The sequence below is a fragment of the Triticum urartu genome, chromosome 1A, assembly GCF_056163025.1.
Source record: "Triticum urartu cultivar PI428250 chromosome 1A, HENAU_Tu73, whole genome shotgun sequence".
Taxonomy (NCBI): Eukaryota; Viridiplantae; Streptophyta; class Magnoliopsida; order Poales; family Poaceae; genus Triticum; species Triticum urartu.
In genome coordinates, this window is record NC_141873.1 from 319,968,588 (window position 1) to 319,985,039 (window position 16,452).

General features: G+C 42.8%; 1 protein-coding gene across 1 annotated transcript; it reads left to right on the forward strand.

The window, feature by feature from the left end:
* The first annotated feature begins 1,135 nt into the window (after positions 1-1,135).
* LOC147991057 (uncharacterized) lies at positions 1,136-2,074 on the forward strand. Its single transcript, XM_087538512.1, has 3 exons — positions 1,136-1,391; positions 1,470-1,686; positions 1,789-2,074. The coding sequence occupies exons 1-3, from the start codon at positions 1,136-1,138 to the stop codon at positions 2,072-2,074; spliced, it is 759 nt and encodes a 252-aa protein (XP_087394638.1).
* Positions 2,075-16,452: the final 14,378 nt, after the last annotated feature.

Genomic DNA, 16,452 nt, shown 5'->3' on the forward strand with positions numbered 1-16,452 from the left:
GAAAGGGGTTTTAAACCGTTTGTTTAGGAGCTCGTTGTACTAGTGTTTGCTTATTGAATCCATGCTAATTTGAATACTTATTTATTTTACGATTTGGTTTTGATTATTGAATGCTCAAATTGGAGATGTACTCCTATTTTGAATGCTCAAATTGGACCCCCACTATGCAAGGTGTATGCATTTGATTAGTTGATAGCTTATAGGGTTTTGGTTTTTGCAGAAATCTAGGAGCCCCTCCATCATCCTCGCTGTCGTCCTCGTCACCGACCCCCTCCGACCTCAAGGTGAGACCAGCCAAATCTCCATGTAAATATGAGTCCTATAAGATATTTTGAAATGTTTTTGCTCATATTTTCAACCATTGAAATGCAATGACCATCAAGTTTGAATGCTCATATGATGTAGATAAAAAACATGTATATCTTGTGTTGCTCAAATAGGATATGTGCTTGCCCAAGTGGCTGGTCATGTTTGCAGGTTACACCTACGAGTGGCCTAAGTTTTGCTGGAGTGTTGATTAATTTCCGTTCCGGCAAATTTCAGGCGCTCGATATGTCCTTTTTTAGCAAAGGTCATGCCAGCTTTTTCCGTGAATTTTGGCATGACTTGTGCTAGAATATGTAGGAAATATCGAGAGGATGAAGAATCCCGACTGTTGTCGTGGGTGTCGTTTCTCCTTGTGCTAGACCTTTGTTATGCACTAGGGGTAGGAGGAGTAACGACCATCACCGACGGTCGCAAATGACAGAGAGGAATCAGTGAGGGATAGACCGATAGTCAACCCATGATGAATAATAACGATCTAATTTAGTTTTTGTAGTACATATATTTAATTGTACAAGTTTAATCTTTGAATTATGAACATAGGAAATCTCGCCATCAGACAATGAAAGTCTCTTGGGGGAGTGCAACTGGTGCAACGATGACTGAGGTCTGTGCGACAGGCCTCACCTGGACGAAGATCGACACTTTAGCATTAAGCTCCAGGAGACCTTGATGTTGAAACGATACGCAACGACGACAAGTGTTTTTTTCGTAAGTAAGCACGACTTCAACTATTTCAACGTGTAATTTTCATCTTTTACCATTCGACTAGCTTATCCCATGCCATGCAAGACGCTATGTCTTGGAGAGGATGGGTTTTGAAGACCATGAAAGTTTCAAAACAAACAAAATTCACCTAAGGACCCATCATGGTATGGATTTTGAAGTAAATCTGTACAATTCTGAGAGTGTAACCCATTTTGGTTGCACAAATTGGGAAGCACTTTGCAAGATGTATGGTTTTTATGAGGGTATGCTTGTCAGCATGGATCTTGGTGATCCTGACATCGACCAAGACAATATGGACATTTGGGTCCTTGTTGACACGCTTCCAATTCTACCGCTATGTGAGTTTCTCAAACATAGTTATTAACTAATTTATATTGTTTATTTAAAAATAGTTGACAACATATTTCCATTGAGAGCTTATTTTCATTCTTCAAACAATGTGTGGAAGATGGTAGACAGAACCTACTACACTGATGGCTCAGAATTAACCTATCAGGAAAAAAATCATCTGATCGCATTTTGTACTGATCTTGAGAATTACAATATCTATTATCAAACTCCTCCACATTATGGTCAATACGTGCCACTAGTGCACGTGTTGAACTACGGTAACATCCATGGAGATGCCATGGTAAGATTTTTTACTATTACGACATCCGTGCATCTTTTGCAAAATTCTTCTAAAACTGAACTACATTGCTAACTACGAAGTTATTACTATGTTTTTCAACAAAAAATCCCAAAGGATTGTGTGCATCATCAGATGTATCAGAATGGTCGCCTTGATGTTTTGAACATACGGCCAGGTCATCCCACGAATCTCACCTATCCATATCGGATTTCTAAAACCAGTGAAGACATGAAAATCAAAGAATGGAAAAAATGTATGGACAGTCGTAAGGAGGTACTTGGAAGGAACATTGTGCGAAAGGCAAGAATTGGAGACATGATGATCTCCATTCTCCATAATGGAGACTCAGGGCCTATCTTGTTTTATGTTGTTTTACCTAAAAGAAGGTAGTAGGTCCTATGAGAGAGATGTAGGTCATAAATACAATGTGTTATTATGTGATACAGTGTGTTAGAGTTGATGATGATGAGGAGTTGTGATTATGACTAGTGACCAACTTGCTATATGATGTCTCATTGATGAAAATGATGATCATGAGTAGGTGTTATATGACAATGATGTATTATGATGATAAGTTGTTAATGATATGATGATGATATTTATTATATCATTGGGTGAAAGAACTGTGGACTAGTTTCAAGTGGATGTCCATCCACTTGAAACTAGTCCACGGTTCTTTCACCCAGTGATGTAATAACTCATTATGATGTAAAAACAATCTCTAAATTGATACTGTATGAAAACTTGTATAAAGGTGTATGAATACAACATGGAATAAAAAAGAAATATAATACGGAATAGTAGTAGTAGTGCAGGTTGTGAGAGGCGCTACTAGTAGTTACCAGTAGCGTCTTTTCAGGGAAGCGCTACTACTAAGTGGATATAGCAGTAGCGTGGTTGAGCCCACGCTACTGCTAAGCTTTAGCTGTAGCGCCGTACTAGTAGTGCCGCCACCCGCGCTACTGGTAGGCCTAAAACCCGCGGTACGGCTAGGCTTTTCCCTAGTAGTGTACCGCTCAACAGAGTAGTAACCGCACAGAGCGGTACTACCGCTCCGCAGAGTAGTAACCCAAAAATAATGCAATGGCATGAAGCCACGAGGCGGTAGTGCAGCCAGAGCGGTACTACCGCTCGTCCCAGCGGTACCACCATTGGGGTTGCAGCTCGGGGTTACTCGGAAGAAGAGCATGAACAGGGGAGAAGCAATAGAACGGGTACAACGGTACTACCGCCCACCTGAGCGACACTACCGCTTATAGGCAGTAGTGCTGCTCTCCACTGCCGCTTCACTTCCGCTGAGATTGCATCGGGACCTGGAGGGAGCGGCAGTGCAGCGGTAGTAGTGGGAGGTATTACCGCTTAAAGGATGTACTACCGCTTCGCACTACCGTTGCACTTCCGTGCAAACCCGACACGGAAGCCGAGTTCCCAAAAGCAGAGGTAGTAGCCGCGGTACTGGACAATGGTACTACTGCTTACAGGCGGTACTACCGCTAACCAGAGTGGTACTACCGCTTGTGGCCTCCAGCTCATAAGCACAACAACAAATGGCTACAAGAAAACCAGAACTGACATAACTTCTGCAAATGAGCTCTGAATTGAGCAAACTCAAGCTTGTTGGATAGAGGGCAAAAAAAGCTATCCAACAACTTGTTGGTTATAGTAAGAAGAGGCAGGGGTAAGCCTAAGATATAGAGGAGTGAAACCTCTATCGGTGAAGAACCGACAAAAACTCCAACATTGGAAACATCATAGAAGATGCATATGTGAACTCCGTTTTTGATGAACTTGAGCTTGTCATGAAGATGACCAAAAGCTCTAAACCTCACACAGAGAAAAACCAAACAAGAACCAAGGAAGATGATGCAAGGATGCAATGGTTTGAGCTCTCTACAAATGATACAGTCAAGCTACTAACTTGAGAGCCCCCCTTGATAGTACAACAAACGATCCTATAACCCGGTCTCCCAACTACCACCCTGAGACCGGTAAAATAGAAAACCTATCAAGGGAAAACCTTTGCCTTGCACATAGTCCACTTGAGCTTGATGATGACGATATTCACTTCCTCAAGTTGGACCACCTTTCTTGATTGAGTTGGCTCGATGAAGACTAGTTGACTGGTCCTTCATACTCCACTATGGGTGAGCTACTCTTCGGCACATCTTCGCAAGTCCATTGTCACCACAATGGACGGCAAGCTTCAAGCATGATCTCTTCGTGATGCTCCACTTGAACTTGCACACCGCAGTCTTGATGATGATCACCACTTGATGTCATCCTCCATGGGCTATATGAGATCTTCCTCTTGATGCAAGCCCATGGAAACATACCTAACCCCGCATAGAACTCTCACGTAGACCATGGGTTAGTACATAAAGTGTAATGGATAATGCTTACCATACCATGGGATCACTTGATCCCTCTCGGTGCATCTTGTACGCTTTGTGTGTTGATCAACTTGATTCACTCCTTGACTTAGTCTTGATCAACCTTGTATCATGTCTTCTCTCTGACCAAACTTTGGATAATTCCTTGAATAGCACCTTGGTCAACTCATAAACTCCTTGAAACCAACACATGGACTTCAAGAAATGCCTATGGAAAAATCTTTCAAATATAACTAAGGCAACCATTAGTCCATAGAGAATGTCATCAATTACCAAAACCACACATGGGGGCACTACATGTTCTTTCACAACACATGATTGACTTCAATGTGATGGTGCTTTTCGAGTACCCGATCTCGAGCCCTGGGGTGAAAGTCCTAGGTATGACTCTAGTTGGTTATACATGACAATGACCATGTTTTGTGTCATGACCTTGTTGAAGGCATTGCTTGGAAATGCTCAGGCTTGTTCTTCAGGGTGAACCCTATACTCTGACCTTTGATGGTTGGATCCGGTGATGGTGACGCTTGAGCGTCGTTCCCTTTTTGAAAGCGTTGCAGTTGAAGAACCTCGTAGCCCTTGTGGTGTCTGATACGTCTCCAACGTATCTATAATTTTTGATTGTTCCATGATATTATATTATCCATCTTGGACATTATTAGGCTTTATTATACACTTTTATATTATTTTTGGGACTAACCTATTAACCCAGAGCCCAGTGCCAGTTTCTGTTTTTTCCTTGTTTTAGAGTATCACAGAAAAGGAAAATCAAACGGAGTCCAATTGACCTGAAACTTCACGAAACTTATTTTTGGAAGGAAAGCAACCCGGGACACTTGGAGTCCGCGTCAAGGAAGCTTCGAGGAAGCCACGAGGTAGGGGGGCATGCCCACCCCCTGGGCGCGCCCTCCACCCTCGTGGGACCCTCGTGGGCCCCTCGTGGCTCCCCTGACGTACTTCTTCCGCCTATATATATCCATATACCCTAAAACAATCGGGGAACACAATAGATTGGGAGTTCCGCCGCCAGAAGCCTCCGTAGCCACCAAAAACCAATCTAGACCCGTTCCGGCACCCTGCTGGAGGGGGCAATCCCTCTCCGGTGGCCATCTTCATCATCCTGGTGCTCTCCATGACGAGGAGGGAGTAGTTCTCCCTCGGGGCTGAGGGTATGTACCAGTAGCTATGTGTTTGATCTCTCTCTCTCTCTCTCTCTCGTGTTCTTGGGGTGGTCTGATCTTGATGTATCGCGAGCTTTGCTATTATAGTTGGATCTTATGATGTTTTCTTCCCCCTCTACTCTCTTGTAATGGATTGAGTTCCCCCTTTGAAGTTATCTTATCAGATTGAGTCTTTAAACATTTGAGAACACTTGATGTACGTCTTGCCGTGCGTATCTGTGGTGACAATGGGATACCACGTGATTCACTTGATGTATGTTTTGGTGATCAACTTGCGGGTTCCGCCCATGAACCTATTCATAGGGGTTGGCACATGTTTTCGTCGTGATTCTCCGGTAGAAACTTTGGGGCACTCTTTGAGGTTCTATGTGTTGGTTGAATAAATGAATCTGAGATTGTGTTATGCATATCGTATAATCATACCCACGGATACTTGAGGTGACATTGGAGTATCTAGGTGACATTAGGGTTTTGGTTGATTTGTGTCTTAAGGTGTTATTCTAGTACGAACTCTAGGGCTGTTTGTGACACTTATAGGAATAGCCCAACATATTGATTGGAAAGAATAACTTTGAGGTGGCTTCAGACCCTACCATAATCTCTTCGTTTGTTCTCCTCTATTAGTGACTTTGGAGTGACTCTTTGTTGCATGTTGAGGGATAGTTATGTGATCAAATTATGTTATTATTGTTGAGAGAACTTACACTAGTGAAAGTATGAAACCTAGGCCTTGTTTCAACGCATTGCAATACCGTTTACGCTCACTTTTATCATTAGTTACCTTGCTGTTTTTATATTTTCAGATTACAAAAACCTTTATCTACCATCCATATACCACTTGTATCACCATCTCTTCGCCGAACTAGTGCACCTATACAATTTACCATTGTATTGGGTGTGTTGGGGACACAAGAGACTCTTTGTTATTTGGCTGCAGGGTTGCTTGAGAGAGACCATCTTCATCCTACGCCTCCTACGGATTGGTAAACCTTAGGTCATCCACTTGAGGGAAATTTGCTACTGTCCTACAAACCTCTGCACTTGGAGGCCCAACAACGTCTACAAGAAGAAGGTTGTGTAGTAGACATCAAGCTCTTTTCGGCGCCGTTGCCGGGGAGGTTAGCGATTGAAGGTATATCTTTAGATCTTGCAATCGAATCTTTTTGTTTCTTGTTTTATCACTAGTTTAGTTTATAAAATAAAACTATAAAAAAATGGAATTGAGTATGCCTCATACGCTTCATTTTTTTAATATCTTTCGTGAGTATGATGGAAAGGAAAATTGTGCCAAAGTGTTAGAAGAAGAATGCATTACAATGTTTGGCACTAAATATTTTAATGATGAGCATGATTGCAATGTTGTTAGTATGAATTCCTTGAATATCCATGATGCTAATGACATGCAAAGCCACAAGCTTGGGGAAGCTATGTTTGATGAAGATGATATTTTTTGTCCCCCAAGTTTTGATGAGCAAGTTTATTATGATGATCGCATGCCTCTTACTTATGATAATTATGAAAGTGGATTTGGAGAGGTCATGACTTTATTTTGTGATGAATCCACTATTTCGAAAGAGGTTCCAATTGATTATGAGAACAAAGTTACTATTTATGATGATTATTGTGATGACTTGTATGCTATAAAGAATAATGATATCCATGAAACTTGTCATCATGATTTTAACTTTCAATTGGATTATGCCTCACATGATAGTTATTTTGTTGAGTTTGCTCCCACTACTATTCATGAGAAGAATTTTGCTTGTGTGGAGAGTAATAAAATTTCTATGCTTGTAGATCACGAAAAGAATGCTTTAGGTGCTGGTTATATTGTTGAATTCATTCATGATGCTACTGAAAATTATTATGAGGGAGGAATATATGCTTGTAGGAATTGCAATAATATCAAGTTTCCTCTCTATGTGCTTAAAGTTTTGAAGTTATGCTTGTTTTACCTTCCTATGCAAGTTGATTCTTGTTCCCACAAGTTGTTTACTCACAAAATCCCTATGCATAGGAAGTAGGTTAGACTTAAATGTGCTAGCCATATTCTTCATGATTCTCTCTTTATGTTACAATTCTTATATTTTATGTGAGCATCGTTGAAATTATCATGCCTAGCTAGGGGCGTTAAACGATAGCGCTTGTTGGGAGCCAACCCAAATTTATTTTTGTTACTTGCTTTTTGCTCCTGTTTAGTAATAAATAATTTATCTAGCCTCTTTTATTATTGAGTTTTTTTATGTTTTAATTAGTGTTTGTGCCAAGTAGAACCGTTGGGAAGACTTGGGGAAAGTCTTGTTGATCTTACTGTAAAAAACAGAAACTTTAGCGCTCACGAGAATTGCTGCAATTTTTATATGGAGAGTGCTATTTAGTTAATTCTTTTTGAAGATGATTAATAGACAAATTCCTCAGGTCCAGCAATTTATTTGAGAATTTTATGAGTTCCAGAAGTATACGTTTGATCGAGATTACTACAGACTGTTCTGTTTTTGACAGATTCTGTTTTCGATGTGTTGTTTGCTTATTTTGATGAATCTATGGCTAGTAAAATAGTTTATAAACCATAAATAAGTTGGAATACAGTAGGTTTAACACTAATATAAATAAATAATTAGTTCATTATAGTACCTTGAAGTGGTGATTTATTTTCTTATACTAATGGAGCTCACGAGTTTTCTACTTTAAGTTTTGTGTTGTGAAGTTTTCAAGTTTTGGGTAAAGATTCGATGGATTATGGAATAAGAAGTGGCAAGAGCCTAAGCTTGGGGATGCCCAAGGCACCCCAAGGTAATATTCAAGGACAACCAAAAGCCTAAGCTTGGGGATGCCCCGGAAGGCATCCCCTCTTTCGTCTTCGTTCATCGGTAACTTTACTTGGAGCTATATTTTTATTCGCCACATGATATGTGTTTTGCTTGGAGCGTCAATTTATTTTATTTTGTTTTTCTTGCTGCTTGAATAAAATACCAAGATCTTAAATTATTAAATGTTAGAGAGTCTTCACATAGCTGCATGATTATTCGACCACTCATTGACCTTCACTTGTATCTTTCGGAGTAGTTTGTCGTTTGCTCTAGTGCTTCACTTATATCTTTTTAGAGCACGGTGGTGGTTTTATTTTGAAGAATTAGATGAACTCTCATGCTTCACTTAGATTATTTTGAGAGTCTTAAATAGCATGGTAATTTTCTTAAATAATCCTAATATGCTAGGTATTCAAGAATAGTAAAAAAATTCTTATGAGTGTTTTGAATACTAAGAGAAGTTTGATGCTTGATGATTGTTTTGAGATATGGAGGTAATAATATCAAAGTCGTGCTAGTTGAGTAGTTGTGAATTTGAGAAATGCTTGTGTTGAAGTTTGCAAGTCCCGTAGCATACACGTATGGTAAACATTGTGTAACAAATTCGAAACATGAGGTGTTATTTGATTGTCTTCCTTATGAGTGGCGGTCGGGGAAGAGCAATGGTCTTTTCCTACCAATCTATCCCCCTAGGAGCATGCGCATAGTGCTTGGTTTTTGATGACTTGTATATTTTTGCAATAAGTATGTGAGTTCTTTATGACTAACGTTAAGTCCATGGATTATACGCACTCTCACCCTTCCATCATTGCTAGCCTCTTCGGTACCGTGCATTGCCCTTTCTCACATTGAGAGTTGGTGCAAACTTCGCCGGTGCATCCAAACCCCGTGATATGATACGCTCTTTCACACATAAACCTCCTTATATCTTCCTCAAAACAGCCACCATACCTACCTATTATGGCATTTCCATAGCCATTCCGAGATATATTGCCATGCAACTTTCCACCATTCCGTTTATTATGACACGCATCATCATTGTCATATTGCTTTGCATGATCATGTAGTTGACATCGTATATGTGGCAAAGCCACCATTCATAATTTTTCATACATGTCACACTTGATTCATTGCAATCCCGGTACACCACCAGAGGCATTCATATAGAGTCATATCTTGTTCTAAGTATCGAGTTGTAATTCTTGAGTTGTAAGTAAATAGGAGTGTGATGATCATCATTCATAGAGCATTGTCCCAAAAAGAAAAAAAAAGAAAAAAAAGAAAGTCCAAATAAAAAAGGGAAAGGCCAAATAAAAAAATAAAATAAAAAATAAAAGGGACAATGCTACTATCCTTTTTTCCACACTTGTGCTTCAAAGTAGCACCATGATCTTTATGATAGAGAGTCTATTGTTTTGTCACTTTCATATACTAGTGGGGATTTTTCATTATAGAACTTGGCTTGTATATTCCAACAATGGGCCTCCTCAAGTGCCCTAGGTCTTCGTGAGCAAGCGAGTTGGATGCACACCCACTTAGTTTCTTTTGTTGAGCTTTCATACATTTATAGCTCTAGTGCATCCGTTGCATGGCAATCCCTACTCCTTGCATTAACATCAATCAATGGGCATCTCCATAGCCCATTGATTAGCCTCGTTGATGTGAGACTTTCTCCTTTTTTGTCTTCTCCACATAACCCCCATCATCATATTCTATTCCACCCATAGTGCAATATCCATGGCTCGCGCTCATGTATTGCGTGAAAGTTTATAGGTTTGAGATTACTAAAGTGTGAAACAATTGCTTGGCTTGTCATCAGGGTTGTGCATGATGAGAGCATTCTTATGTGACGAAAATGGAGCATGACCAAACTATATGATTTTGTAGGGATGAACTTTCTTTGACCATGTTATTTTGAGAAGACATAATTGCTTAGTTTGTATGCTTGAAGTATTATTATTTTTATGTCAATATGAACTTTTATCTTGAATCTTTTGGATCTGAATATTCATACCACAATTAAGAAGAATTACATTGAAATTATGCCAAGTAGCATTCTACATCAAAAATTCTGTTTTTATCATTTACCTACTCGAGGACGAGCAGGAATTAAGCTTGGGGATGCTGATACGTCTCCAACGTATCTATAACTTTTGATTGTTCCATGCTATTATATTATCCATCTTGGACATTATTGGGCTTTATTATACACTTTTATATTATTTTTGGGACTAACCTATTAACCCAGAGCCCAGTGCTAGTTTCTGTTTTTTCCTTGTTTTAGAGTATCGCAGAAAAGGAAAATCAAACGGAGTCCAATTGGCCTGAAACTTCATGGAACTTATTTTTGGAAGGAAAGCAACCCGGAAGACTTGGAGTCCACGTCAAGGAAGCTTCGAGGAAGCCACGAGGTAGGGGGCACGCCCACCCCCTAGGCGCGCCCTCCACCCTCGTGGCTCCCCTGACGTACTTCTTCCGCCTATATATATCCATATACCCTAAAACGATCGAGGAACACAATAGATCAGGAGTTCCGCCGCCAGAAGCCTCCATAGCCACCGAAAACCAATCTAGACCCGTTCCAGCACCCTGTCGGAGGGGGCAATCCCTCTCCGGTGGCCATCTTCATCATCTCGGTGCTCTCCATGACAAGGAGGGAGTACTTCTCCCTCGGGGCTGAGGGTATGTACCAGTAGCTATGTGTTTGATCTCTCTCTCTCTCGTGTTCTTGAGGTGGTACGATCTTGATGTATCGTGAGCTTTGCTATTATAGTTGGATCTTATGATGTTTTCTTCCCCCTCGACTCTCTTGTAATGGATTGAGTTTCCCCTTTAAAGTTATCGGATTGAGTCTTTAAAGATTTGAGAACACTTGATGTATGTCTTGCCGTGCGTATCTGTGGTGACAATGGGATACCACGTGATTCACTTGATGTATGTTTTGGTGATCAACTTGTGGGTTCCGCCCATGAGCCTATGCATAGGGGTTGGCACACGTTTTCGTCGTGATTCTCCGGTAGAAACTTTGGGGCACTCTTTGAGGTTCTATGTGTTGGTTGAATAGATGAATCTGAGATTGTGTGATGCATATCGTATAATCATACCCACGGATACTTGAGGTGACATTGGAGTATCTAGGTGACATTAGGGTTTTGGTTGATTTGTGTCTTAAGGTGTTATTCTAGTACGAACTCTAGGGCTGTTTGTGACACTTATAGGAATAGCCCAACGGAATGATTGGAAAGAATAACTTTGAGGTGGTTTCGTACCCTACCATAATCTCTTCGTTTGTTCTCCGCTATTAGTGACTTTGGAGTGACTCTTTATTGCATGTTGAGGGATAGTTATGTGATCCAATTATGTTATTATTGTTGAGAGAACTTGCACTAGTGAAAGTATGAACCCTAGGCCTTGTTTCAACGCATTGCAATACCGTTTACGCTCACTTTTATCATTAGTTACCTTGCTGTTTTTATATTTTCAGATTACAAAAACCTTTATCTACCATCCATATACCACTTGTATCACCATCTCTTCGCCGAACTAGTGCACCTATACAATTTACCATTGTATTTTGTGTGTTGGGGAAACAAGAGACTCTTTGTTATTTGGTTGTAGGGTTGCTTGAGACAGACCATCTTCATCCTGCGCCTCCTACGGATTGATAAACCTTAGGTCATCCACTTGAGGGAAATTTGCTACTGTCCTACAAACCTCAGCACTTGGAGGCCCAACAATGTCTACAAGAAGAAGGTTGTGTAGTAGACTTCAGTGTCAAGGCAGGATTGGTGCGGGATATGGTCATTGTTGTGGTTTGTTGATCGCTATGTATTTTTTCCATGCTAATGCATAACTTTAATCTTATATGACTTTGCTATTACCGAAAAAGGCTTTCGCCCTGCTTTATAAATAAAGCAACCACCGAGCACAAACTCCACAAGGAATCATCCGAAACATACACACACCCAACGCCACCGCGCGAAGGTCCAAAACAAATGCACGAAACACAACACACAACACAGGTTCAGCTGTGGGCACAACACAACAAACCCAACAAATCAACAGGGAACGCACAGACAACAAACGACAGCGGCGTCGATGATGAAGAAGAGCTAATCTGGCTTAGGCGGTGGTGGGGGTAGCGGCGGGGCCATCCGCAGAGCCATCGCGCGAAGCTGTGTGATGATGGAGGTGATGGCGTCTCTCTCCCTGGGGTGGCTAAGCGGCCGCCAAAGCTGCAAGTAACCAGACCATTTGAACAAAGCGTCAGTAGCACGATGAAGAGGGATATGCTTAATCACAAGTTTATTCCTAACAGTCCACATCGTCCAGGCAAGGACCCCAATGGTCAGCCACCTAATGTGGCGCAACTGGGGGGGTGGGGGTCGCCTGGAGTTCGGCAAAGAGAGCGGGGAAGTTGGTATGAGCCCAGCTTCCACCCTCAATCTCGCGTAAACAGCTCCATAGGAACTGCGCAGACACGCAGGTGAAGAAGATATGGTTCAAATCTTCTTCAGGCCCATAGAGCGGGCAACGCCCATCACCAGGGCCATTGCGCTTCAGAACCTCAACGCTAGAAGGGAGGCGGCCGCGAATCCACTGCCACACGAAGATCCTAATTTTCAAGGGGAGGCGAATCTCCGAAATGGAGGAGAGAGCCTCATGGCCGAGCGAGGGGGCGATGGCCAGATAGAGAGACTTGGTGGAGAATTGACCAGACGGCTCGAGGCGCCACCTGGCACGGTCATCGTCAGACGTGAGGTCCGGCTCATGGAGAGCAATACAGTCAAGCAAATCCTGCTAGTCCGCATTCTTAGTAGGACCAAAGGGCCTCCGAAACACAAGCCACCCTAAGTCAATAAGGGCGGTCGCCACGGAGATCTGAGGGGCAACCGCGATGGAGAACAGGCCTGGAAAGCAGACCGCCAGGGGCGTATCACCAGTCCAGCGATCGAACCAGAACAGCGTGGCGGTACCGGAACCAATCACGATCGAGGTCCCGATCCGAAGGACACGGAGGAGCTGAATGATGGATTGCCAGAACTGGGAGCCCCCAGATCGCTGAGAGAAGGCGAGAGGCTGGCCTCGGAGGTTTTTCTGCCGAATGATGCATAGCCACAGGCCACCATCGCCGTTGCTAATCCTCCAGAGCCACCGAGTCAGAAGGGCAATATTCATGCATTTGGAGGACATAATCACGAGGCGGCCCTGGTCGCGAGGTTTGCAGATCTTAGACCACCTGACCATGTGGTATTTCTGCTTAGCACCCTCGCCGGCCCATAAGAAGCGTCCTTGAATGGTGGCAATCTCGTGATGAAGAGTCTATGGAAGGCTATAGAAACTCATGATGAATAATAGGAGTCTGGAGAGGGACGAGTTAATGAGCACCAAATAGGCTACTTTCGAGAGCCACCGACCCTGCCAGGGCTCAATTCGGTGTTGGAGCTTCCCCATCATGGGGCGTAGCTCAGCCACCGTAAGCCTGGTGTCACTAATGGGTATCCCCAGATAAGTCGTGGGGAAGCTCCCAAGCTGGCAGTTAAGCCGATCCGCTATGCTCTGTCGCTCGTCTTGGGCGTAGCCCAAGACCATAACCTCACTCTTGTCGAAGTTGATCTTAAGGCCGGACATCTGCTGGAAGCACAATAAGAGGAACTTGAGGTTCAAAATATCACTCTCAGAGCCCTCCACCATGATAATGGTGTCGTCCGCATATTGGAGGAGGGAGACCCCATAGCCTCCAACAAGTTGCGGGACAATCCCCTTAATGTGTCCCGCCACCTTGGCCTTATCGAGAATGGCCGCCAGCGCATCAACCACTATGTTGAATGGGAATGGGGAGAAGGGGACGCCCTGGCGGACCCCACAGAACATGGGGAAGAATGGGCCGATCTCCCCATTAATGTTCACTGATGTGTGGCCAGAAGAGACCATCTGCATAACTCTGGTCACCCACCTATCGTCGAAGCCTTTCCGAAGCAAACATTCCCGAAGGAAGGTCTAGCTGACCGTGTCATAAGCCTTGTGGAAGTCCAGTTTCAGGAAGACTGCCTTGAGGTGTTTGGAGTGCACCTCATGGAGAGCTTCGTGGAACACTAGGACTCCATCAAGGATACAGCGGCCCTGGATGAAGGCCGATTGATCAGGGTGAGTGATCTGGTCAGCTATAGGGGCCACCCTAATGGCGTACCCCTTGGCGAGGATGCGGAACATGACGTTAATCACTGTAATCGGCCAAAATTGTCGAATGTCCGAGGCACTGATACGTCTCCAACGTATCTATAATTTTTGATTGCTCCATGCTATATTATCTACTGTTTTGGACATTATTGGGCTTTATTATCCACTTTTATATTATTTTTGGGACTAACCTATTAACCGGAGGCCTAGCCCAGAATTGCTGTTTTTTTGCCTATTTTAGGGTTTCGAAGAAAAGGAATATCAAACGGAGTCCAAACGGAATGAAACCTTCGGGAACGTGATTTTCTCACCGAACATGATCCAGGAGACTTGGACCCTATGTCAAGAAACGAAGGAGGAGGCCACGAGGTAGGGGGGCGCGCCTACCCCCCAGGCGCGCCCTCCACCCTCGTGGGCCCCTTGTTGCTCCACCGACGTACTCCTTCCTCCTATATATACCTACGTTCCCCCAAACGATCAGATACGGAGCCAAAACCCTAATTCCACCGCCGTAACTTCCTGTATCCACGATATCCCATCTTGGGGCCTGTTCCGGAGCTCCGCCGGAGGGGGCATCCATCAGGGCTTCTACATCAACACCATAGCCTCTCCGATGAAGTGTGAGTAGTTTACCTCAGACCTTCGGGTCCATAGTTATTAGCTAGATGGATTCTTCTCTCTTTTTGGGTCTCAATACAATGTTCTCCCCCTCTCTTGTGGAGATCTATTCAATGTAATCTTCTTTTTGCGGTGTGTTTGTTGAGACCAATGAATTGTGGGTTTATGATCAAGAGTATCTATGAACAATATTTGAATCTTCTCTGAATTCTTTTATGTATGATTGGTTATCTTTGCAAGTCTCTTCGAATTACCAGTTTGGTTTGGCCTACTAGATTGATCTTTCTTGCAATGGGAGAAGTGCTTAGCTTTGGGTTCAATCATGCGATGTCCTTTCCCAGTGACAGTAGGGGCAGCAAGGCACATATTGTATTGTTGCCATCGAGGATAACAAGATGGGGTTTTCATCATATTGCATGAGTTTATTCCTCTAGATCATGTCATCTTGCTTAAGGTGTTACTCTGTTTTCATGAACTTAATACTCTAGATGCATGCTTGCTACGTCTTGAGCTTGCGTTGGTTTTCCCCGAAGAGGAAGGGATGATGCAGCAGAGTAGCGTAAGTATTTCCCTCAGTTTTTGAGAACCAAGGTATCAATCGAGTAGGAGGCCACGCTCAAGTCCCTCGTACCTGCACAAAACGATAGCTACTCGCAACCAATGCGATTAGGGATTGTCAATCCCTTCACGGTCACTTACGAGAGTGAGATCTGATAGATATAATATTTTTGGTATTTTTGGTATAAAGATGCAAAGTAAAAAGTAAAGGCAAAGTAAAAATCAAAACAAGATTAAAGTGATGGAGATTGATATGATGAGAAAAGACCCGGGGGCCATAGGTTTCACTAGTGGCTTCTCTCAAGAGCATAAGTATTCTACGGTGGGTGAACAAATTACTGTTGAGCAATTGACAGAATTGAGCATTGTTATGAGAATATCTAGGCATGATCATGTATATAGGCATCACGTCCGTGACAAGTAGATCGAAACGATTCTGCATCTACTACTATTACTCCACTCATCGACCGCTATCTAGCATGCATCTAGAGTATTAAGTTAAAAATAGAGTAACGCCTTAAGCAAGATGACATGATGTAGAGAGATAAATTCATGCAATATGAAATAAACCCCACCTTGTTATCCTCGATGGCAACGATGCAATACGTGCCTTGCTGCCCCTTCTGTCACTGGGAAAGGACACCGCAAGATCGAACCCAAAGCTAAGCACTTCTCCCATGGCAAGAACTACCAATCTAGTTGGCCAAACCAAACGGATAATTCAAAGAGACTTGCAAAGATAACCAATCATACATAAAAGAATTCAGAGAAGATTCAAATATTATTCATAGATAGACTTGATCATAAACCCACAATTCATCGGTCTCAACAAACACACCGCAAAAACAAGATTACATCGAATAGATCTCCACAAGAGAGGGGGGGAACTTTGTATTGAGATCCAAAAAGAGAGAATAAGCCATCTAGCTACTAACTATGGACCCGAAGGTCTGAGGTAAACTACTCACACTTCATCGGAGAGGCTATGATGATGTAGAAGCCCTCCGTGATGACGGCCCTCTTCCGGCGGA